This window comes from Pongo pygmaeus, chromosome 19 (genome assembly GCF_028885625.2).
Source record: "Pongo pygmaeus isolate AG05252 chromosome 19, NHGRI_mPonPyg2-v2.0_pri, whole genome shotgun sequence".
Lineage (NCBI taxonomy): Eukaryota > Metazoa > Chordata > Mammalia > Primates > Hominidae > Pongo > Pongo pygmaeus.
In genome coordinates this window covers 15670821-15694331 of record NC_072392.2, presented here as the reverse complement: position 1 = coordinate 15694331, position 23511 = coordinate 15670821, and the positions used below count along the sequence as shown (strand labels likewise).

The following is a 23511-nucleotide window of genomic DNA, read 5'->3' as shown; positions in this document are numbered from 1 at the left end:
AATGAAACTTATGGAGAGTGACAGCTCATATGGCTGTGGGTTCCAAGACTGCCTAGTTGGGGCCCAGAAAGAATTACACAAGGAAGAGAAGAAAGCAGGCTTCCAACTTGAGTCATCTTCTGATAAACACATTTTTTTTTTTTTTTTTTGAGATGGAGTCTTGGTCTGTCGCCAGGCTGGAGCGCAGTGACTCGATCTCGGCTCACTGCAACCTGCACCTCCTGGGTTCAAGCGATTCTCCTGCCTCAGCCTCCCTAGTAGCTGAGACTACAGGTGCATGCCACCACGCCCAGCTAATTTTTGTATTTTTAGTAGAGACGGGGTTTCACCATGTTGGCCAGGATGGTCTCGATCTCTTGACCTCATGATCCGCCCGCCTCAGCTTCCCAAAGTGCTGGGATTACAGGTGTGAGCCACCGCGCCCAGCTGATAAACACATATTTTTAAAAGTGAGAACACATCTAAGAAAATAAAAACTATGACAGATTTTCAATAGATAATTGATCCAGTTAATTGCCAATCAATTTGAATGTTTAGTATTGTTACATTATGACTTTTATACTTTTGGGTGATATTACATTGTCTTCCCCAAACCAGATACAATTAAAAACTTACACAAAATCAGATTTTTACAACATTTTACCTAATTTTTTTTTTTTTTTTTCTGAGATGGAGTTTCGCTCTTGTTGCCCAGGCTGGAGTGCAATGGCACTATCTTGGCTCACTGCAACCTCTGCCTCCCGGGTTCAAGTGATTCTCCTGACTCAGCCTCCCGAGTAGCTGGGATTATACGCATGCGTCACCATGCCTGGCTAATTTTGTATTTTTAGTAGAGATGGGGTTTCTCCATGTTGGTCAGGCTGGTCTCGAGCTCCTGACCTCAGGTGATCTGCCTCCCTCAGCCTCCCAAAGTGCTGGGATTACAGGCTTGAGCCACCGCACCTGGCCCATTTTGCCTAATTTTAACTGTGCTTTTTATACAAAGTTATTCCCTCCGTTTCACCCCAATTAGCCCTATTGAGTAGTGCCTAAACCTGGCCTGGGGACTCAGCACTACTTGTTACAAACTATCTTCCTCTACTCCTTAACATTCTTGCAGATACTTGGGCTGCTGAGGGTATCTCCCATCCCATCTCTCCAGAAGCTGTGAAGCCAGATGAACAGCTAGAAATGGGATTGGTATCCTGAATGATATGGAGATATTTTTTGGTTGGTCCTTCATTACATCTTAAAATATGCTTTAAGAAAGGAAGAATTTAAAAGTAATTTACAAAAGTTTCTGACAATACATATACAAACATCTTTATTGACAAGTGAGCCAATAAGGGCACATTTAGTTTACAGATAACCAAAAACATCTGAAATGCATAACATTAAAATTTCCAAGATTCATGTTGCAGTACAAACATGTGGCAGGTTAAACACCAGGCATAAAAAGGACAAATACTGAAACACAAAGGGCCAGAGATCCCAAATCCCTTAACACTATTTAAAATGCTATTCAACTGCAAACTTCAGCCTCTGGAACCATCCCAGACAGCCACTGGTTAAGTGATACAAACTAGGAAAATAGAAGGTTCTGAAAGGTCTCAAGGAGGCTGTGCAGAAAACAGCACCAGATGGAAGCAAGAGCAGAAAGAAGTCAAGTTCCATCTTTATGATAAGCCAGAGAACAGGATGCTCACAGTTCTTCATGGGTAAACAAAAGATGTGGAAGACACAGCCACCCTTAAGTAACTTCTACTGACGGATGCTCTGGCACTTCTCTATGTAGAGAAGGAGAGAGAAAGAGAGCACCAAGCAGGAGTGGGGGACTCTATATTTATTGTCTGCCAGTTCTTTTATATGCATTGTCTTATTTAATCCTTATGACAACCTCATGAGAAGCCAATGATTTATTCCCTTTGTTGAAACCTAATACAGATAAAGAAACTGAGACTCAGAGTAGGGAGTTTTTCAAGGTCACATGACTGCTTAGTCAGGGTGGCAGAATTCAAACTCAACTTTGGAAAGCCCATGTTGGTCTTCTTTCCTTAGTCAAATTTTGGCCCTCAAATGAATTTCTTTTCACTCAAGAATCTGGCAAGTTTCAGTAACTTGAATTCTCCTGACAATACATAGTAACATCCTAGAGGTAGGAGTATTTTGATGCATCATTTCCCATCTCTTTTATTTTTCTGACCCCAATTATCTCTCAGTAAGTTCAACTTTTCCATTCCACCTAGTTTCTCTGACTGGTTTAAACCCTTTATCCCACTTCTTGATGAATGCTCTAGAACAGGGGCCCAGCAAATATTTTCTGTAAAGAGCCAAATAGTGAATATTTTAGGCTTTCGGGGACATACAACCTACTATGGGCTACATCCCCACCAAAGTCATATAATGAAACTTAATTGATGGTATTACAAAATGGGGCCTTTTAGAGGTGATTGGGTCATGAGCTCTCATGAATGGGATTAGTGCCCTTATAAGGGGCCGAAGATACCAGAGCTCTCCCCTTCTACCATGTGAAGACACAGTGAAAGATGCTTTCTATTAACCAAGAAGCAGACCTTCCCTAGACCCTAAATCTGTTCACATCTTGATCTTGGACTTCCCAGCCTCCAAAACTGTGAGAAGTAAGTTTCTGTTGTTTATAAGCTGCTCTGTTTGTGATATTAAAGCCCAAAGGCACAACCTCTGCTGCAGTTACTCAGTTCTGACACTGGACACAAAAGCAGTCAAGGACAACATGTAAATGAGTAAGTGTGGCTGAGTTCCAACAAAATTTTCTTCTGAGAAGCAGGTGGTGGGCCAGAGTTGGTCCATGAGTCCAGGCCACAGTCTGTCAATTCCTGCTCTAAACCGTTAGTACTAAAAACTAAGATGGTAAAAGAGGTGAGTTACTTTTCCTGTGCTTTTTTTTTCTTTTTTTTTTTTTTTTGAGAAATGATATGGTTTAGATCTGTATCCCCACCCAAATCTCATGTTGAATTGTAATCCCCAATGTTGGAGGTGGGGCCTGGTGCAAGGTGACTGGACCATGCAGGTAGTTTCTCATGAATGATTTGGCACCATCCCCCTAGTGCTGTCTCGTGAGAGAGTTCTCATGAGATTTGGTTGTATAAAAAGTGTGTAGCACCTCCCCTCTCTCTCTTCCTCCTGCTCCAGCCCTGTGAAGATACCTGCTCTGGCTTTGCCTTTTGCCATGAGTAAAAGCTCCCTGAGACCTCCCCAGTCATACTTCCTGTACAGCCCATAGAACCATGAGCCAATTAAACCTTTTTTCTTTATAAGTTACTCAGTCTCAGGCATTTCTTTATAGCAGTGTGAGATTGAACTAATACAGATGACAACAAAAAGTAGGTAAATATGAAGGCCAGAGAAATGGCAACTTCTTCATGAAGGGAAGCTGCTTATCTTCAAGCAAGTCAGCTGAGGACTATACTGTGAGCTATTTTTCCATACCTGTTTTCCACTCATACAGGGAAGTATGCCCTGGTGTCTCACAGTTGTTTCAGTTCTTCTTTACTGGGACCCTAAATATAGTAACACACTGAACCACTCAACTTCTCAGACCCTTAATATCCCTGGGGCTTTTTCTCAAATGGACACAGCATAGCTTACAGAAAGCTGAATAATGTAGACAAAGAAGTCTCCCTGACTCTTTGATTATAGAAAACCAAGGATTCATTCAGTGCCAAGGATAAGAAAGGAGGGACTTGATCAACAACCACTGTTAAGATTTTGACCCATTCACTACTTCACGTAAACTCCCAGGGAAATGGAAAATGAAAGAAGGTCTAGCCGGTAGAGGGACAACAATGATATAAATCAATGATGACACCAGGCGCGGTGGCTCATGCCTGTAATCCCAGCACTTTGGGAGGCCGAGGCAGGCAGATCATGCGTTCAGGAGATCAAGACCATCCTGGCTAACATGATGAAACCCCGTCTCTACTAAAAATACAAAAAAAATTAGCCAGGCATAGTGGCGGGCGCCTGTAGTCCCAGCTACCTGGGAGGCTGAGGCAAGGAGAATGGCATGAACCCAGGAGGCAGAGGTTGCAGTGAGCCGAGATTGCACCACTGCACTCCAGCTGGGGCAACAGAGCAAGACTCCGTCTCAAGGAAAAAAAAAAAAAAATCAATGATGAACATAATCCATGTGAACATAACTTAGAATTGTCTGTAAATATTAAACATCCTAGTTATGGTCATCAAATTAGACAGCAGCTTGTTGAGGGAGGAAGGGAATTCTAAGGACTTCCAACTCAGCCTTTTTGGTTTTTATGGCTAATATAAAAGAAATTACACTCTACAGGAATTACGCCATATGTGCATCTAGATCTCTACTTGGGACTCAAAGAGTAATAAATAACAACATTTTGTCTTCCTGATGATAAGGATGTAAACCCTCAGCCTAATCTAGCTGATAAGAATTTCCTTGCAAAGCGAGAGGCTTACAACAAAGCTCTGACATAACCAAGAAAGGGGAAAGCTGGATTTCACAATGTTTGTACTGCTACCCACTCTCAGGGACTTCTTGAATTTCCACAAATAGCTATTTGGGAGGTTGGAGATTAAAATTTTGAAATCGCTGGCTAGATTTCATAATTATCAAATTAACGGACATAAGGAACCTGCCTATGGCTCAAAACTATGTATTACACAAATGAAATTAGATGCATACAGAATTGGTCCTCAGATGCATATTACGGATGAGCCTTCCACCTAAACACTCAAGTATTTAATATAGTGATAAAACCAACTTACATTTCTTTACATTCAGTAATTTTTCAGGGTTGCTCTTCAGTGTGAACTCTTTGATGTCTAATGAGAGATGAACTGCACTTAAAGCTTTTCCCACACTCATTACATCTAAAGGGTTTCTCTCCGGTATGAGTTCTCTGATGTTGAATAAGAGCTGATGAATGAATGAAAGCTTTTCCACACTCGCTACATTTGTAAGGTTTCTTTCCAATATGAATTCTTTGATGTTTAGCAAAATTGGAGCTCCGGCTGAAGGTTTTCCCACATTCATTACACTCATAGGGTTTCTCTCCAGTATGAATTCTCTGATGTTGAACAAGATGTGTGCTCTGACTAAAAGTTTTTCCACATTCACTGCATTCATATGGCTTTTCTCCAGTATGCACTCTCTGATGCTTAGTTAGGGATGAGCAATGGCTAAAGGCTTTCCCACATTCTTGACATTTATAAGGTTTCTCTCCAGTATGAGTTCTTTGATGTTTAATGAGTGCCGATGAATGAATAAAAGCTTTATCACATTCATTACATTCATAAGGCTTCACTCCAGTATGAATCAACTGATGCTGCACAAGATGTGTACTTCGATTAAAACCTTTCCCACATTCATTGCATTCATAAGGTCTCTCTCCAACATGAATTCTCTGATGTGTTACAAGGGATGAGCTTTCTGTGAAGGTTTTCTTGCATTCACTGCATTCAAAGAGAATTCTAGTATGAGTTCTCTGGTGTTTAGTTAAATTAGCTCTGTGGCTAAAAGATTTCCCACATTCATTGCAGGTATAGGGTTTCTCTCCAGTATGGACTCTCTGGTGTCGAATAAGCACTGAATGGTAGGTGAAGAGTTCACCACAATCATTACATTTATGAGGTTTTTTCTCTTTATAAGTTCTCTGCTTTTTCATTAAGTTTGATTTTTGTTTCAAGCTTTTTTCAAGTGTATGGAAGGCATAAGATCCTTTGGGAACTCTGTCTTCAGTGATAAGGACAGATTTCTGATTGAAGCTTTTCCAGTATACATCATGCTCATGGTCTGTTTCCTCAGAGAGTGAATTCATGTGAGTGAACATTTCTCTCAAATGTCTCTCCTGATTTCCTTGCTGATTCTCTAACCAATTTTCACATTCAAGGGCTGCTTCCAAGTTAGAGTCATAGACACTATTCCGTGTCAGTCTGTCTATTATTGCAACTTTGCATGATTCTGCTTTGGAAAAATCTTGCACTGAAGTTGAATCCTTGCTCTGTGGTCTAGTCTCCACGTCTGAAAGACATTGGAAATGCAAATTTCCTTCGTTTTCTGTGCTCAACAAAAAGGCAGTTCTGTAATAGGTAAGAGTTAATGAAAGTGAAAAGCATGCCTTCAAGGAGCAAGTGGATTTGACTCTTTCAGATGATTTGCAAAGAGAAACAAATGGAGGGAAACAAATGCTCAGAATATGCAGAGAAAATAAGTACATCCTATCCAGTAGAGTCACAAGAGGGGAAAGACGACAAGAAATATAAGAGTAGAGATGCTGATGCAGCAATGTATCCACAGATGAGCAGACAATGAGTACACAGATCAGGATGGGAAGAAATAACTTTTTATAGAATACCTACTTGTTGTAATAAATTTCTAGGCATATAACCATCTTAGTGTAGAGTACAGTTATGGCTTCTAAATTTTCACTATTCCAATCCTACTCACATCCAAATATGTATTCCATTGCCAGTTTAATCTTCCTAACAATGCTCTTATAACATTTTGCTGATCAAAAACCTATGATCTCCCAAAGGCATAATGACAAATATATGAAATGATATATGCACAAGGCTATTTGTTGAAGCACTAATTGAGGTAGCAAAAGGCTGATAACATCTCACATATCTTACTATACAGAAATGATTGAACATATAGTGGATACAAACAATGGAGTACTATGCATCTCCTTAAAAAATGATAAAGATCTTTACATATTGCTATAAGGTGACCACCAGGATATATTAAGTTTAAAAAGAAAAAGCAAGATATAAATAAGCATGCACAGTTTGCTACTTTTTTATAAAGAAAAAAAAAAAGGGGTACAAATACCTATACTGTTTGATTACATTTTAAAAAAACAATAAAAAAAGGATAAATGGAAAACTAATAAAAATTTGTACCTATAGGGAAAACATCAGAACAGGGGAGAGAGGGCAGAGATGGAAGCTTAACCTCTCTAAATCTATCTAATATAAATATAGTAGAATTTTTATATCCAATATAAAGCTAATTTATATAGAGAAAATATTTTAAACAGGGTAGTTCAAAGAAATAAACAGGAGTAAAATAGAAGAGCAAATACAGAAATAAAGTATATGTAAGAATTAAAGATAATATGAAGCTGGTTCTTCAACATAGATTTGTTTTCCAATGATGCCATGGCAACCGATTAACTATTAGAAGAAAATTAAGTTAGATGAGTCACTCATTTCACACACTCAAATAAATTATATTCATTCATCTATCTATTCATCTTCTATCCATTTTATTTAACAAATATTTATAGAATATCTTCCATGTGCTAAGCTCTGGGAAAAAACAGACACTATGCATATAGAGGAAGAAAAAATTTAATCTAACATTCACAAGCAAAATCTGAACTGCAGTTTTGCCATGTACTAGCTGTGTGATACTGGATAAGTTATTTAACCTCTTTACTTTGGTTTCCTTATGTATAAGAGGGGGCAATAACAGTACCCATCTTGCAAGGAATGACAGCAATACCTACCTTAATGAGCATTAAATGCAAATATCTATGAAGCACTTAAAACTCTGACACAGCATAAGTGCTACATTAAGTGCTTGTTAAATAGATAAAATATAAATTGATATAAGGCTTGTATAGGTACGTAGCAGTAAAGATCCTCAAGTATGGTCCATGAACCCCTGGGAAACTGTAAGTTCAAAACTGCTTCCAAAATAACATTTAGATGTTATTGGCCTTTTTCATTGTCTCAACATTTTCAATGATGTTGTAAAAGTAATGGTAAAATTGCTTACAACTTCGCACAAATCAACACAATCATACTAAACTTACTAGTAGTCCTTGTATTCTTCCCCATCATGTACTCTTGGTTTAAAAAAAAAAAAAAAAAAGCCAGTTTTATTTAAAAATGTCTAAGGAAGCATAAACATTAATTTCATTGAATTTTAACCCTTGAAGTGCCTTTTTAATATTCAGGGTTAATGAAATAGGAAATATTCGTAAAGCAATTCTGTTTATACCAAAGAACAATGGTTGTCTCGAGGAAATACACCATGCAATCATTTGAGTTGTGAGCTGAACCAGCCACTTGTTTCACAGACCACCATTTTCCCTGAAAGGATGACTGAATGGCAAACTATGTTATCTAACTTGGGTATCTGGCAGACTCAAAAATGAACAAAGTGAACCTGTCGTATCAAGGACAACAAATGAGTTTTTTATAAAATTTGAGCTATCAGGCAGAAATTACAAGTTTTGGAAAACTTCTATTTACTACCGAGAGCTTGATGGCTTCCTAAAACTTAAAGGCTTTTCTGATAAGGTCAGTTGTGATGCTAAAAGTTATAATATTCAAAAATATTGCATAATACAAGGTGTCAACAAAGAAGATCTGCATAACTTAGTGAACAAATATTGCCCAAAAGATTGATAGATTTCAATATATGAAAAATTCATGGATGTGGTTTCAGATTCTACATTGTACCTAATCTTTCAGAAAGTATCACTTGTTCAGTTTTGGAGCTGTGTCAAAGAAGAATAGCCATAATTACCTGAAAAGACTATAAAATACTCCTTCCTTTTCCAACTTGTATCTGTGTGATGCTGGATTTTCTCCATGCAAGGCAACCAAAACAACATGTTATATCAAGTTGCATTCAGAAGCAGTTGTAAGAATATAGCTACCTTCTATTATGTCATACTTTAAAGAGACTGGCAAAAGTGTAAAACAATGCCATACTTCTTAATAACATTTTTTGGTTAAAGAAAATAGATGCTTTTTAATAAAAAAAAAAAAATACTGTGCTAACACACAACAGGTTTATAATTTTTTATTTCTATTTTTCTTTTAAGAGATGGGGTCTCTATTGCTCAGGCTGGTCTCTAACTCCTGGGCTTAATCGACCCACCCACCTTGGCCTCCCAAGGCACTGGGACTACAAGTGTGGACTACCACACCCGGCCAATTATTTTTAAATGAATTAGCTAATAGCTTAAAATTTTTCTGTTTTAACTTGTAGTATAGTAACTATTGGTAGACATAACCTACATAAATGAAACATCTTTAGGGTCTTTAACAATTTTTATAGTTACAGTAGGTCCTCTGATGCCAAAGCATTCAGAACTGCTACACTAGAGCAAAGAGATGGAAGAAGAGTAGCTGTGAAATGAGGTTGGGATAATGAGTAAAAGCCAGATTTCACAAGATATTGTAGACCTCCAGGATTTTGTCTGTTACCGTGAAGGCAGCGAGAAGCCATTCAAATGTTTCAAGCAGAGTGATGACAAGATCAGATTTGATTATGAAAATATCAGTCTCACTACAATGTTGAGAATGAAGTATATGGGGGCAAAGGCGGAATCACAAAGATTATCACAGTAATCCAAGAAAACAAAAAATATATAAAGGAAAATTAACAGTAAAGAAATACTTAGAATATAATTAGGTAAATACAGTGATGAATTGGATAAAGGAGAGAGGGGGAGATGTAAAGACTGTGCATAGATTTCCACCACGTACAATCTGATGACAGTAAGTACCATTAAAACAATTACTGGAAAAGGATGCTGTTGGGGAGATGGGAAATTTAGATTTATTTTAGACATTCAGTTTTAAACATGTTGTATTGAAGTATCTTTGACATGAGCAAACAAAAGAATCAAATAGTTAAGATGTTGAGAACAGCCCTGAGGAGAGCTCTAGGATGGAAATACCAATTTGGGACTCATCTTGATAGAAGGTAACTGGTTGTGGGAATGATGAGACTAATGAAGTAGTAAGTAGAGGCTACAAACAGTTGATCAGTTGGCCAAATCAGATCTTAGACACATTTTCTTTGGGCCACACTTTTTATACAAACTTTTAAAACTAGTTACACCAGTTAAAAATAGGGAGATTATGGCTGGACGCAGTGGCTCACGCCTGTACTCCCAGCACTTTGGGAGGCCGAGGGAGGCGGATCACGAGGTCAGGAGATTGAGATCATCCTGGCTAACACGGTGAAACCCCATCTCTACTAAAAATACAAAAAAATTAGCCGGGTGTGGTGGCGGGCGCCTGTAGTCCCAGCTACTCAGGAGGCCGAGGCAGGAGAATGGCGTGAACCCGGGAGGCAGATCTTGCAGTGAGCCGAGATCGCACCACTGCACTCCAGCCTGGGCAACAGAGCGAGACTCCATCTCAAAAAAAAAAAAAAAGGGAGATTACAGATAAATGCAAATTTAGGGTTTCTCTCTTGAAAAAAACTGGAAGCATACTGAACGAAAACTACCATTTAGAGCAGGGATTGGCAGCTACAGCCTGCTGCCTACTTTGCTAAATAAATTTTTACTGGAACATACCCATTCATGTATGTATTTTCTAGGGCTGCTTTCATACTACTGTGGAAGATCGAATGGCTGTAGAGAGACCATGTCCCACAAAGCCTAATTATTTACTGTCTAGCCATTTACATAAAAAGCTTGCCAGCCCTTGAGCTAGAGCTACTCCTTTCAGTTGAAGCCTGTACTCCTCTGATTCACCAGTTTCCACCTTGCTTGCTTAACTCAGTGATATTACCTCCTGGCCCATGTAAGTACTCAAGTTTATGACTCCAGGTATACAAAAGGAAGGGAGATTAAAATCAAATTTTGAGCAATTAGAATATTTAATTGTTCAAAAAAGAAGGCTAAGAAGATACACTCAGAGAAGTAAGAAGCAATTCCAAATGGATTAAGAATCTAAAGAAAAAATTAAAGAATATACTAGGAAACAGAGGCAAATATATATGTAACCTTGGGTTAATGAAAAACGTTTTAAGCAGCACTGAAAAGGCAGAAAAGAAAAGATTGTAAAAAATTAAACTTGTACAACAAAATGCATAGCAAAACTGAAAGTCAAAAACTAGAAAAAATATCTGTAACATAACAAAAGGTAAAAACCTCATATATAAGGACCTCTTAACAGACCACTATGAAAACTGCAATACCCCCAAAAAGGGAGAGGGGTGGTGAGTGGGTAAGTCACAGAAACTGATAGGTCTCTGAGGTGAAACAGACATATCCATAATCACAGGGAAAGATTTTTAAACTCTTTCAATATTCAAAAGTATAACTTTTTTTAAAATAAGAATATCCAGGAAAGATTTTCTTTACGAGCGATATATAATACTAAGTATAGTAATTAAGACAGTCTGGTATTGGACATAGACAAGTAAACCAGAGAGACAAGAAACAGAACTAAGTATGCAGGGGAACTGGGTTTACCACAGGTAGCATTATAAATCAGTAACATAAGATTATTCCATGAACAATGCTGGACTTATTGGTTTTCAGCATGGAAAAAGACAAAATTAGTTTTCCCATTTCATCATATACAAAAATAAATACCTGTAAAACAAAATTGAACATTTTGGAATAAAAATCTTTCTGACACTGGGATAAAGTAGATAGACAATTCACAAAAAGCAATATTTAAAAAAAAGTTTGTTATTAAAAATGTTTAATTCTATATGTCTAACACACCAGAAAATAAAATAAGCCAAAGATTAGAAGAACCAATTTCCTCTCACTGACTTGCAATGCTACTTCTGTCATAGATTAGTACCTAAAATATATGAAGAACTCCACCAAATCAAGAGAAAATATATAAACAGCCCAATGTCAAAAAACAGGCAAAGGGTATCAACAGGTAACTCACAAGAAGAAACTTGAATAGCCAACTAACATGAAATGCTCAAACTTGTATTTATCCCTCAGAGAAATGAAAATTTTAAAACATCATTTTGCATCCGTCAAATTGATAAAAATTAACAAGTCTGGTAACTCAACTGTTGGCAGTTCCTAATAAAGCTAAACATGTGATGATTTAAGACCTACTAATTCTTCTTCCAGTTATCTCCCTAAACCAGCTCTCAAGATGAACATAAGGAACCGAAAAAAGGATGATCACTGTAACTGCTACTAATGACAAAAAAAACCTGTTCAGTTTATTCATACAGTGGACTTATTACTCCACAGTAGTTAAAATGAATAAACATAATTCATATATATTAACCCAGATTAATATCAAAATACAATGTGAACTTTAAAAATCAGACTACATAAGAAAAAGTGTAACAATAAAACATACATATTGTTTTATACACATATGTATATGTCTCTGTGTATACACACACATACACAAACACCGAAATGATTCATACCAATTTCAAGATATAATGGTCACTTCTAGGGGAGAAAGAGAATAAAAGGGTTTCTTTTTTTTGTTTTTTGTTTTTTTTTTTTGAGACGGAGTCTCCCTCTGTCGCCCAGGCTGGAGTGCAATGGCATGATCTCGGCTCACTGCAACCTCTGCCTCCTGGGTTCAAGCAATTCTCCTGCCTCAGCCTCCCAGGTAGCTAGGATTACAGGTGCCTGTCACCATGCCCGGCTAATTTTTTTGTATTTTTAGTAGAGATGGGGTTTCACCACGTTGGCCAGGCTGGTCTCAAACTTCTGACCTCAGGTGATCCACCCACCTTGGCCTCCCAAAGTGCTGGGATTACAGGTGTGAGCCACCATACCCAGCTGAGAATAAAAGGGCTTTAACTGAATATGTAATATTTTTTATCTCTTAAAAAATAAAAGATATCACACACCTCAAAAGGATGGCTAAAATGAAAACAAGCAATATTAAGTGTTGACAAGCATGTGGAACAACTAGAACGCACATACTCTGCTGCTGGGAGTGTAATTGGTACAATGATTCTAGAAACCTCTTTGGCACTATCTACCAAAAGTGAGTATGTATCTATCCTCTGATAAAACAAGTCTACTTGTATGTATATATCCAGAAGAAATGCATATATTTGTTCACCAAAAAGTATTAAAAAAGTGTACATAGTGGCATTATTCAGACAGCTAAAAACTGGAAACTATCCAAATACTCATTTTCAGAAGAATAAACTGGTATATTAACAAAATGAAAAATTATACAATGATAATGAATAAATTATGATGATATACAGCAACAAAGATATATCTCACAGCTAGTATTCAGTGAAGGAAGCCAGACACAAGAGTATATACAATATGATTCCATTTATAGAAAGTTCAAGAACCATCAAAACTTGGTGCTATAAGTTAGGATAAGGTTACCCTTGGGAGGAGGGAGGGGCCTGAAAGAGGGCACAAGGGTACTTCTAGAGGCGCTGGTAAGGCTATTTCTTGATTTGGGCAATCGTTACATGAATGTGCTAAATTTGTGAAAATTCATCCAACTGTATAATTATTAGTTTTATATTGTAAGAAAAAGAAAGGAAGAAAGAAAAGAGGCAAACGAAGCAAAATATTAGTATGTGTCTAATCTCAGTGATGGATACACGAGTGTTATTTTATTTTCTGGACTTCTGTATATATTTTAAATGCTTTAGAATTTAAAAAAAAAAATTAAAAATAAGGGCACACAGGCACTTTCTTAAGCACTGAAAAGTATTTCTTCATTGTCCTGCTGGACTATCATTTCTAAAGACTCCCATCTATCTGGCTTACCTGAATAGCTGCTTTTGGGGGCTTTTCTCTCAAGCTTCAATGGTTCTTTTCCATTCTCCAAGTTGTAGTTCTCAGGTTTGGAAACTGGAAGCCCTATTCATTTAAAAAAAGAAAAAGACAGAAAGAAGAAAGTAATGGGAGTAAGTTATTTGTGGAAGTTTTCTTCAAGCAGGTTGAATTGTTACATATTCCTTAGTGAATTCCAACTTTCTTTCTTATCTTTTTAATTTATAAAAATTTACTTTTTATTTTTTATTTTTAAAATTAATGGGATCTCACTATATTGCCCAGGCAGGTCTCGAACTCCTGGGGTCAAGCTATCCTCCCACCTCTGCCTCCCTAAGTGCTGGGATTACAGGTGTGAGCCACCACGCACAACTTTCATGGCCACTGTCCTGCTGGACTTAGTTATTTGTAATGGGTATAAAGATCTAAACCGGAATATGGTCTCAACCTCTTCATCTACAAAGTATTACAGGAAGAGCTGAAGTAAGGGAGGGTGGACCTCTAAATGAAGCTTAAATATTTGCAGCAAGAGTCTGGGCCTGGTAAGGAGTTCAGTTGGATTTGGAAAATACAAATATTTTCAACTGTCAGAAAAGAAAGGAATTTCTCTTTATTTCCTTATTGTGTGAGGAAACTTCAGAGAGATGCTGCAAATTAGTCCTTACCACAGGAAAGGAGGAAAAAGCGGGACCTCAATGGCAGCACCACATAACTGTAACGGTGGTAACTGAAGTTTTATCTTCTAATGTTTTTCCTGTCCTTCTTCAGTTACTAGAAGTCATTTTCTTTTTTTTTTTTTTTTTAGACGGAGTCTCGCTCTTTTGCCCAGGCTGGAGTGCAGTGGCGCAATCTCGGCTCACTGCAAGCTCCGCCTCCCGGGTTCACACCATTCTCCTGCCTCAGCCTCCCGAGTAGCTGGGACTACAGGCGCCCGCCACCGCGCCCAGCTAATTTTTTGTATTTTTAGTAGAGACGGGGTTTCACCGTGTTAGCCAGGATGGTCTCGATCTCCTGACCTCGTGATCCGCCCGCCTCGGCCTCCCAAAGTGCTGGGATTACAGGCGTGAGCCACCGCGCCTGGCCTCAGAAGTCACTTTCTTAGGGGATTTTTTTTACATGAGGTTTGGGAGGGGCTAACAGTCCCCTCCACCCCTCATGCAATCATATGCATGCATGTGTGTATGCATGCATGCTAGTAGGCCCAGGATCTAAAACTGGCCACTGAGTACTCAATCTCGCTGGCTCTAGAGATTGTTTCACTGATGGGCCTGTGACCTTATTTGCTGAAACTCCCAGGAAAGCAGCATTTTCTTTTTTAGCTTAGGTATCTAACTGGAAGAATAACGTAACCCTGGGACTGCCACTGGCCATCTTTGCCACATGGGGAAATCCTAAGAATAAAGCTAATACAGAGCAAAACCAAGCCAACTGATTAAAAATAAATCAATGAATAAAGGAAATTCTTGATAATATATTTGGATCTCTGAAAAATCAAAATTTTTTTCCCCTATAAGAGTGTGAGTTAAGTTTCTGTCACTTAAACCCAAAGAATCCTGATACAAAACAAGCATAGACATTTCATCAAGAATCTAGAGCAAAAACAGATTTTCTACACAGGCCAAAAAGAATTAACACTTTTTGACTTCTGAATGCAAAGGTCAAGGCTTTGTTAAGCTATTTCACTTTCATTAAAGCAATGATGCTCCCATAAGCAGATTCCAGAATCACAATGAGAATCCATTCTTACAAAGTGAGACCAGGTTCCTATAGTTCTCCAGCATCACATCCCTTTGTGCAGGATCCAGCTTCCCCCACTCCTCTGGCGTAAAGTCCATGGCCACATCCTTGAATGTCACCTTTTCCTAAAACATAAAATATTTTTTTCAACATCTTTCCCTTGATAACTTCTCTTTCATCCCCCAGTTTCTGCTGGCCCTGGAGCAAAAGCCTGAGATGCACTTAAGAGGGGAACTGTCTATGATAAATGACAAGTATTCTCATGGTCATCAGATTCGGAGTATTTTATGTAAAGGGTAACTATCAATTATATGCCAGGCATACTATGCTAGATTCAATATGAGAACCAAAAGATGACCCTGGTTTCTCCATTGAGAAACTACAATTTTTCTGGGGAATAAAGTATTAAAATATGAACCAATAAGTCAACAATGTAGTTTGATTAAAGTAAAATATAAGCAGAGGGAAAAAAAGTCACATCCACATAATGCTTCTCTGAGTCCTCAATAAAAAAATTGAAGAGTCAATCTAGCCAATCACAAGATGAACTGCAATACAGAACTTGTAAATGGAGAAGTCATGGAAAGAAAAGACAGCAAAAACCAATCCAGTTAAACATGAATTAATTCAAGGCAAAAAGCATTAAATTGGAAAATGGCTCCAATTTATGAGATACAATTCATAAATATTTATGTATAAAATATCATAAGATTATACTTCTATAAGACAAAAAACACAAAAATCATAAGGAGATAGATACATATCTGCATTGAACATGCACCTTTAAGTCAACCCATAGACAACAGGAATAATATTTCAAGGTTACTGAAATAAATATGAATCAAATGCTCTAACTGGATAGAAAACACCTTCTGTTTAAACATTCATGTAGCATTTGCAAAAAGTAACAAAGTAAATTTCAGTACATTCCAAAAATAGAACAGAATAATTTATAATAACTGAGAAAATATATCAAAATACGAAAATAATGAAATAAAATAGGAAAAAAAAAAGCCAAATGGCTAAAACTGTACTCAGAGGAAATTTCGTAGCTTTAAACACTTCCATTTCATTTTTTTAAAATGTAAATAAATGACCAGAGCACACAAATCAAGTTAGAACAAAAAACAAAGGAAAAGAGAAATATTTACAATATAAAAGCAGAAATTTTAGAAAGAGAAAAATAAGACAGCTGGAAAAATCTGAATAAGGTCAATAGGTTATAGTACTATGCCAATGTGAATGTCCTGATTTTGAAAAAATAATAATAAAGCAAAGTAAAATATAAATTTTTGCAAAATCTGGGTGAAGTATATACAAGTTCTTTGTGCTATTTGCAACACTTCTTATGTCTAAAATTATCTCAAAGTAAAGCTACTATGCGGAAAATAATCTAAGATTTAAGAAATAAGAGAATTATTCCCTTAAGATAAAATAATATGTAAAAATCACTAAGTAGCCCCTAAGTAGAAAAGACATTATGAGGAAAAAATGACCTTTAGCCTAGAATCTGCATATACGTAACTAAATCAACATTCAGTGGGGATTAAGTGCCCAACAATTAGAAGAAAAAGCCAGAACAACAAAAATGCAAACCATTACACAAACAGCAGGAAAACTACAAAAGAGGAAACAATAAAGCACAGGAAACAGAATTATAAAAATCATATGGCAAGAAAAGTTTGAAGTACATGTATTATATGTGAATGAGCAAGTTTCCCTTATAAAAAAGTGTTTTTAAAAAGCCACATCCTATATACAGAATAGGCCATCCAAACAAAATATTATTGCTAGGTTGGGTACTGGTGGGTAAATGGAAGGAAATATAGTATACCATATGTCTGAATACAGTAGTGCAAGTACAACAAAAAATGTGAAAAAATATACATAGTGGAGAGAGGCAGGGACTGAATTTGAAGGGGAAGTAGCATTACCTTTACATTTCTGTATGTCTGTGTTTTTCACTTTATTACATTGAAGAAGAACTAAAACTTTTAATATTTTTAAAAATCTAATAAATCGGCCCGGCGCGGTGGCTCATGCCTGTAATCCCAGCACTTTGGGAGGCTGAGGCGGGTGGCTCACGAGGTCAGCAGATCGAGACCACAGTGAAACCCCGTCTCTACTAAAAATACAAAAAAAATTAGCCAGGCGCGGTGGCAGGTGCCCGTAGTCCCAGCTACTCGGGAAGCTGAGGCAGGAGAATGGCGTGAACCCGGGAGGCGGAGCTTGCAGTGAGCCGAGATCGCGCCACTGCACTCCAGCCTGGGCGACAGAGCAAGACTCCAACTTAAAAAAAAAAAAAAATCTAATAAATCAAAGGTTAAAAAATAGCCCAGGCAAATTCCAATAAGAAATAAAGCTCCAATATTGCATTTTAAAAATCTAATAAAATGCACAAAGAGAGTTTTTAAAATTTTCCATAACAGGTTCAATCACCTTGATGCTGTTAACTGTGTTGAATCTGATATCAAAGTATTGAAATATATATTCACGCTTCTGGTACCTGTGCCCTAATTTTCCCCTAGCTACTATGCCTGGCCACTTTGAATCTGTGTAGCTCAGGTAGTACTGACGCCATCTCTGACTCATGGGTGGGATCTGTGTGCGTGCATGCGCGTGTGTGTGTGTGTGTAGGTATATTCTATAAAGAATTACACTTAGATTTGGCCAATATCTCATCCAGGAATGGGCCTAATACCCCATTAGAGTCAATCCCAGCACTTCTGCAAGAATGACTAGAAGAGAATCTGCCCTTTTTCTCTGGCCTTCAACACAGGAAGATGTAAGCCTAAACTCGTGTTAGAGGCCAACACTAGGAGCAAAACTTGTTTGGCCATAAAACCCATGGAGAGAAAAGAAAAGGTCAGTAAAATGAAGAATTAGGTTTTAACATTCTTGTTTGAGCCCTATATGTAGCCAGACCTAGATTTTTCAGTTAGTCAATAGTTACTTCTTTTCACTTAGACCCATTTGAATTGATTTTATCAGCTGCAACTTAAAGCTTCTTGACTAATAGTCTTCAAGACTAATGTAAGACAGTTGAGAAGCCAATGGAGACAGGCAAGTACATAAAGGAAGTGACTTTTACAAACACTATGAACGTGCAGTATCTACTTTTTACACCTTGGATTACAGAAGCAAAGAGAAAGGCTGATTGAGGAATCTCTGGGTTGTGGTATGCCACACACATCATGGAAAGCTCCTTTTCTCCTACTCAACTTCTTTTTTTTTTTTTTTGAGGCAGTTTCACTCTCACCTAGGCTGGAGTGCAGTAGCCCTATCTGGGCTCACTGCAACCTCTGCCTCCTGGGTTCAAGTGATTCTCATGCCTCAGTCTCCGGAGTAGCTGGGATTACAAGTGTGCGCCACCACGCCCAGCTAATTTTTGTATTTTAAGTACAGACGAGGTTTCACCATGTTGGTCAGGCTGGTCTTGAACTCCTGACCTCAGGTGATCTGCCTGCCTCGGCCTCTCAAAGTGCTGGGATTACAGGTGTGAGCCACCGTGCCCAGCCCTAACTTCTTTTAATAAAAGTTTCAAACATACAAAAGTTGAAAGATTAATGCAATAATCACTGATACAGTATAATCACCACCTAAATTCAAAAATTCTTTTTTTTTTTTTTTGAGACAGAGTTTCCCTCATTGCCCAGGCTGGAGTGCAGTGGGGCAATCTCAGCTTACTGCAGCCTCCACCTCCCAGGTTCAAGTGATTCTCCTGCCTCAGCCTCCGGACTAGCTGGGACTACAGGTGCGTGCCACCACGCCTGGCTAATTTTTTGTGTTTTTAGTAGAGACGGGGTTTCACCGTGTTAGCCAGGATGGTCTCAATCTCCTGACCTAGTCATCTACCTGCCTCGGCCTCCCAAAGTGCTAGAATTACAGGCATGAGCCACCACGCCTAGCCAAACATTCGTAATATTTGTCATATTTACCTTTTGGGAGAGAGGGGCCAACAATATAAAAGTAAGTTGCAGACATGATCATACCTTAGATTTCATCATCTCAGAGGGCTAGATTCTAACTGTAACTCTTTAAATTATGCCTTCATAGGCTTTCTTTTTCCAGTATTTCTTTGAACTATGTGAGTATTTATTATTTTTACAATCACTTCAGCATTTAAGTGCTTTCTTAGATTGCTACTTAAAGTCACATACATGCTGTTTCCTCTAGAGAAACAAGTTTTAAGAGGTATGTATGTACCACATTATATTTAAAATAGTTTCTCACATTACCAAGCACAGAAATGAGCATAGTAGGCTAAGAAAGGGAAATGCTGCTTACCTATCTGTTGAGGGACAATAAACACTAAATAGGGAAGAAATCCATCCAGTGTTATTAAGTAGAAAACATTTTCTTCTGAGTCCATTAGTCTCCTGACTAGTCTCTTAGATTTAGAACTCAGCTCTGTAGATGGGCTTTAGTGGATAAAGAAACTCCACATCACAAAGAAGGGAGTGCATCTGTACTCTAAGAAACAAGGTGTAATTCCAATAATCAGCAGACTCACTCACCTGGGATCTGGCCGTGAGGCGCAGAGCAGCCACTTCTCCCTCTTCTGTGCTCTTTTCTTGGAAATGGGGAGAATCCTGGGAAGACAGAGCTAACGACAAGAAAGCAGTAATGATGAGACCTAGGCTTAACTTGCCACTCAGATTTAAAGTCTAAGAACCGCTTCAACATACTATACGTGCTGCCTACAAACGCTGAGACTGAAGGTACCCCAAAACAACCGACCTCCTCCCAGGACCCTCGTCCCAAGATGTGCGGGAATATTGCTACTCTGGGCTCGAATTCAGTTGCTATAATCATAACACATTCTGTAAGATGGCATCCTCTGATCTAGAAATTAGAATATGTCAGTAAATTTCCCAGCTCTCATTGGTTCTCACTCTGAAAGCTCATTTATAATGTAGATTACTGGACCCCACCTCAAAGTAATAAGCATTAGTTGAGCCTGGGGTACAATCCAGAAATCTAAAAACCACCCCGGGGAGAATTCTGGTGTAGGAGGTCACAGCACAACCTTCATGAAACCGGTCAGGAAGAACGGAAGTCAGTCATTAACTACTATGCCTGTTTTCTCCTATGTAAAACAAAACATTTTTGACAACCAAAGAGGTGAATTCTTGCCATAGAAGTTAACATTTCACTCACATTTTGGGGGTAGCTTTGAAGGGTCCACTATGTGCCCAGCTGCCATGGAAAGGGCGGTGCTCCCATACCAAGCCCTTCAGTCTCACTTAAAAAGCCCATCCATCCCCAAGACAATGGAGACAGCCAGCCAAGAGCCACCTCCCCTGAGCCAACCGTTTTCCCTTCAGGAGCAGGAATTTCGTCCTTCCACGCCACAAGTTCAACACGTCCGCAATTCTCACCTCCTTTCTCAGGCATTTCAGCCAAATCTGTCTCCATGATCACCACCTCCTCCTGGTTCTGGAGATTCTGCTCTTCACCCCAATTCAGATCTCCCTGGCCAGACGAGTTAGAAGCCCCCCGGGCCTCGTGGTCCCACTTCCTGCCTTCCCTCCTGGGCTCTGATGAAAGGCCTGGGTTAGGTCGGGTCTCTTTCTCACCGTGGAGTCTGCCTCAGTCCTACGGCGCTGGAGCCTGGAAGCCCGGGGACAGCATCCCTGAGGCTGGGTCCTCAGATGTCTGTCCCTACCGCTTGGAGCTGTCCCTGGGGGAACCGGGCGCCTGGAAGAGGTGACGCTGGGGCATCAGGAGTTTGGACAAATTCTGCCGCGCTCGGGGCACTGGCCCAGGACCCCGCGACCGCCCCGCCCGTGGCACAACCGCGTCCCCCGAGGAGAGGATCAGGCCAGAGTGAGAAGGGACAGGGCTCATGGTCTGCCCTCGAGGCCCCTTTAACAAACGCGCACTCTAGCCCCGACTCGGCACAAAACGACCCGGGGAACCACCGCCGAGGCCGAACGGAGACGAGCGACATCACCACAACCAACTCACCTCCCATCCCGGGCCTCACAAAGGGTAAGAACTTCTTTGGCCAGCTCGGAGTCGCGCATGCGTAAGAAGGAGCGGAGAAAGGCGTGCTGCCCTCATCCTGCCCGGAACTACAATTCCCAGAAGCCGCTTGGCATCGCCAGACTCCGGTTCTCAGCAGGTGGGAGCACCCGTGGTGCGGCTGGGAGAATCGGAGGATCGAAGAGCTCCGTGCTTCTCGCGAGAGTATGAGGCAGCATCTCCTGTGTCTAATCCTCGGGGCAAGGGAGGGAGGGAGCAGCGGAGACGCGGACCGGAGTCAGGGACCGGAGTCAGGGTCCGTCCCAGCGCTTTGTCTGCACAAGTTCCTGCGGCACAGTGCTTAGGGCTGCTGAGTTCAACCCAAATTACTCCGGTGTAAGATACGTTAAAATACATAGCTTTTATCCATATTTTGTGCGGCCAGAACTCATCCTTTTGCTTTCAAAACATACGAAGGATGTTTTTAGGAAGAGCAGGTCCCTCTTTGTACACTCAGTCAGATGTTCCTGTATCCACAGACTACTTGTAATCCTGAAAATTCATGTATTTAAAATGAGTTGAAAAGATTGAACCTGTTTTAACAAATTTAAGCAACAGGTTCTTTGCAGACATAAACATTAGTTTAAATGTATCATAAAAGGTGGTTTTTTCAAGGGAGCGTTATTCAGTCTTTCCAGTTCTGTTAGGGGACTAACCCATCCACCTCCAGCTTCGTGTCTAGACTGCCCTCCTTTTCTCAGTGAATGACATTACTGCCCACTCACTCATTTGCACAAACCAGAGCCCGAATATTCTTAACTCTTTAATCTCACCATCTATCACCAAGTCCTATTCATTATATCTTAAATAACTCCATTGTTTCCATCTTTCTCTATTCCCAGTAGCATTACCTTAGTTGGGGCCACCACCATTTCACTAGGATTGCCGTTGCAGCCTGATAACTGGATTCCCTAACTAAGGTTTTCTCTACCAGCAATCTGTTCTCGACACTTTCTGGCTAGTGCTCATTCTAAAACAAGAATATGCTATTACTTTACTGCTTCAAACCGTTCAGTGGCTTTTAGAAACTTCAAGGAAAGACGATTTCCAGCTCCCAGAAGGGATTTGTAACTCCCGTTATCTCAGCCACCTGGTAGTTACACCTTTGTGCAATCCCCTCTTGTGTATGGACTGGGACTTGCTTCTAACCAATACAGTGGAATAAAGGTGACATAAAAGTCTAACCTGTGTCTTGCTAGGAGACTCCTCTCTTGCTGGCTTTGATGAAGTGGTGGTGATGTTGGGGAGGCCCATATGACAAGGAAATGAGGATGGCCTCCAGCCAATAGCCTGCAAGAACCGAAGGCCCTTGGTCCCACAACCTGCAAGGAGCTGAACCCTTTGGACAGCTCTGTGTGCTTGGAGGTGAATCATTCTTTGTACAGTCTTCCCATGAGAACCCTGTCTTGCCTGACATCTTGATAGCTGGCTGCAAAGGACTCACTTAAGCTGTGCTCAGATTCTCACCCATAGAAACTATGAGATAATAAACGTGTGCTATTTTGGACCACTAAGTATGTGGTCATATTGTTATGCAGGAAATTTTAACTAATTCCACTTTCTAACATAGAAGAGGATCTTCTTTGTCAAAATCCACTCTGGGAATTGTCTGGAAGAGGGAAAATTGTTGGATTGAGCAACTATTGAAAAGTTGATTTGAAACCCACAGGAAGGCAAATGGCTACAGTTGGTCCTAGGAGGTGTGTGGCCTGTACACGTACTTTTAAAAAGCTATCCTAAGAATGATAAAGGAGGATACAGGAAATATCAAGCAAGAACTTGTCATAAAAATAAAAACAACAAAACTGTGTGTCAAAATATGATGGTTAATACTAGATTGGATAGCAGAATATGTAAAATTGAAAAGTGAATATCTAGAATATTCTAGTGAAGCTACAATATCAGGCTAGGGAACTCTACACTTCCAGAAGATATCAGGAAGGGAGAAAAAGTTGAAAAATATGAAAGAAATGTTAAGCAGTATGGAGGCTGACTAGATTTTATGAGAATCCAGAAGGAAAGAAAAACAGAGAGGAGGAACTATTTTAAGAAATAATCAAGAATTATGGAAAAATAAAAAATTAAAGACTTCATATTGAAACTATTCATAGTCAAACAAAATTATGAAAAGACACCACATATTACAGTGAAATCTAACGAAAAAATTCTAAAGCCTTCCAGAAACAAAACATAGATCACCTACAAAAGAAAACAATCACAATTTTAAAAAAAAAATCCTCAGTGTTAAAAACAGTGC

The 23511-nt window shown here is 39.2% G+C and overlaps 1 protein-coding gene across 4 annotated transcripts; it reads right to left on the bottom strand.

Annotated features, from left to right (window-relative positions):
• Window positions 1-1276: 1276 nt before the first annotated feature.
• On the bottom strand, window positions 1277-22696 carry ZNF286A (zinc finger protein 286A). Of its 4 annotated transcripts, XM_054455826.2 has the most exons (7): window positions 22440-22696; window positions 21198-21746; window positions 20609-20840; window positions 19745-19833; window positions 15238-15352; window positions 13485-13577; window positions 1277-6010 (listed from the first exon to the last, which is right to left on the bottom strand). In XM_054455826.2, exons 3-7 carry the CDS (start codon window positions 20643-20645, stop codon window positions 4779-4781), a joined length of 1566 nt encoding a protein of 521 aa, XP_054311801.1. In that variant the 5' UTR covers window positions 20646-20840; window positions 21198-21746; window positions 22440-22696; the 3' UTR covers window positions 1277-4778. The 4 variants fall into 4 exon arrangements, with proteins under 4 accessions (XP_054311801.1, XP_054311800.1, XP_063512649.1 ...); XM_054455825.2 differs by lacking the exon at window positions 22440-22696 and having other exon boundaries at window positions 20609-20927; window positions 21198-21934; XM_063656579.1 differs by lacking the exons at window positions 15238-15352; window positions 20609-20840; window positions 22440-22696 and having other exon boundaries at window positions 21198-21350.
• Between the last annotated feature and the right edge of the window lie 815 nt (window positions 22697-23511).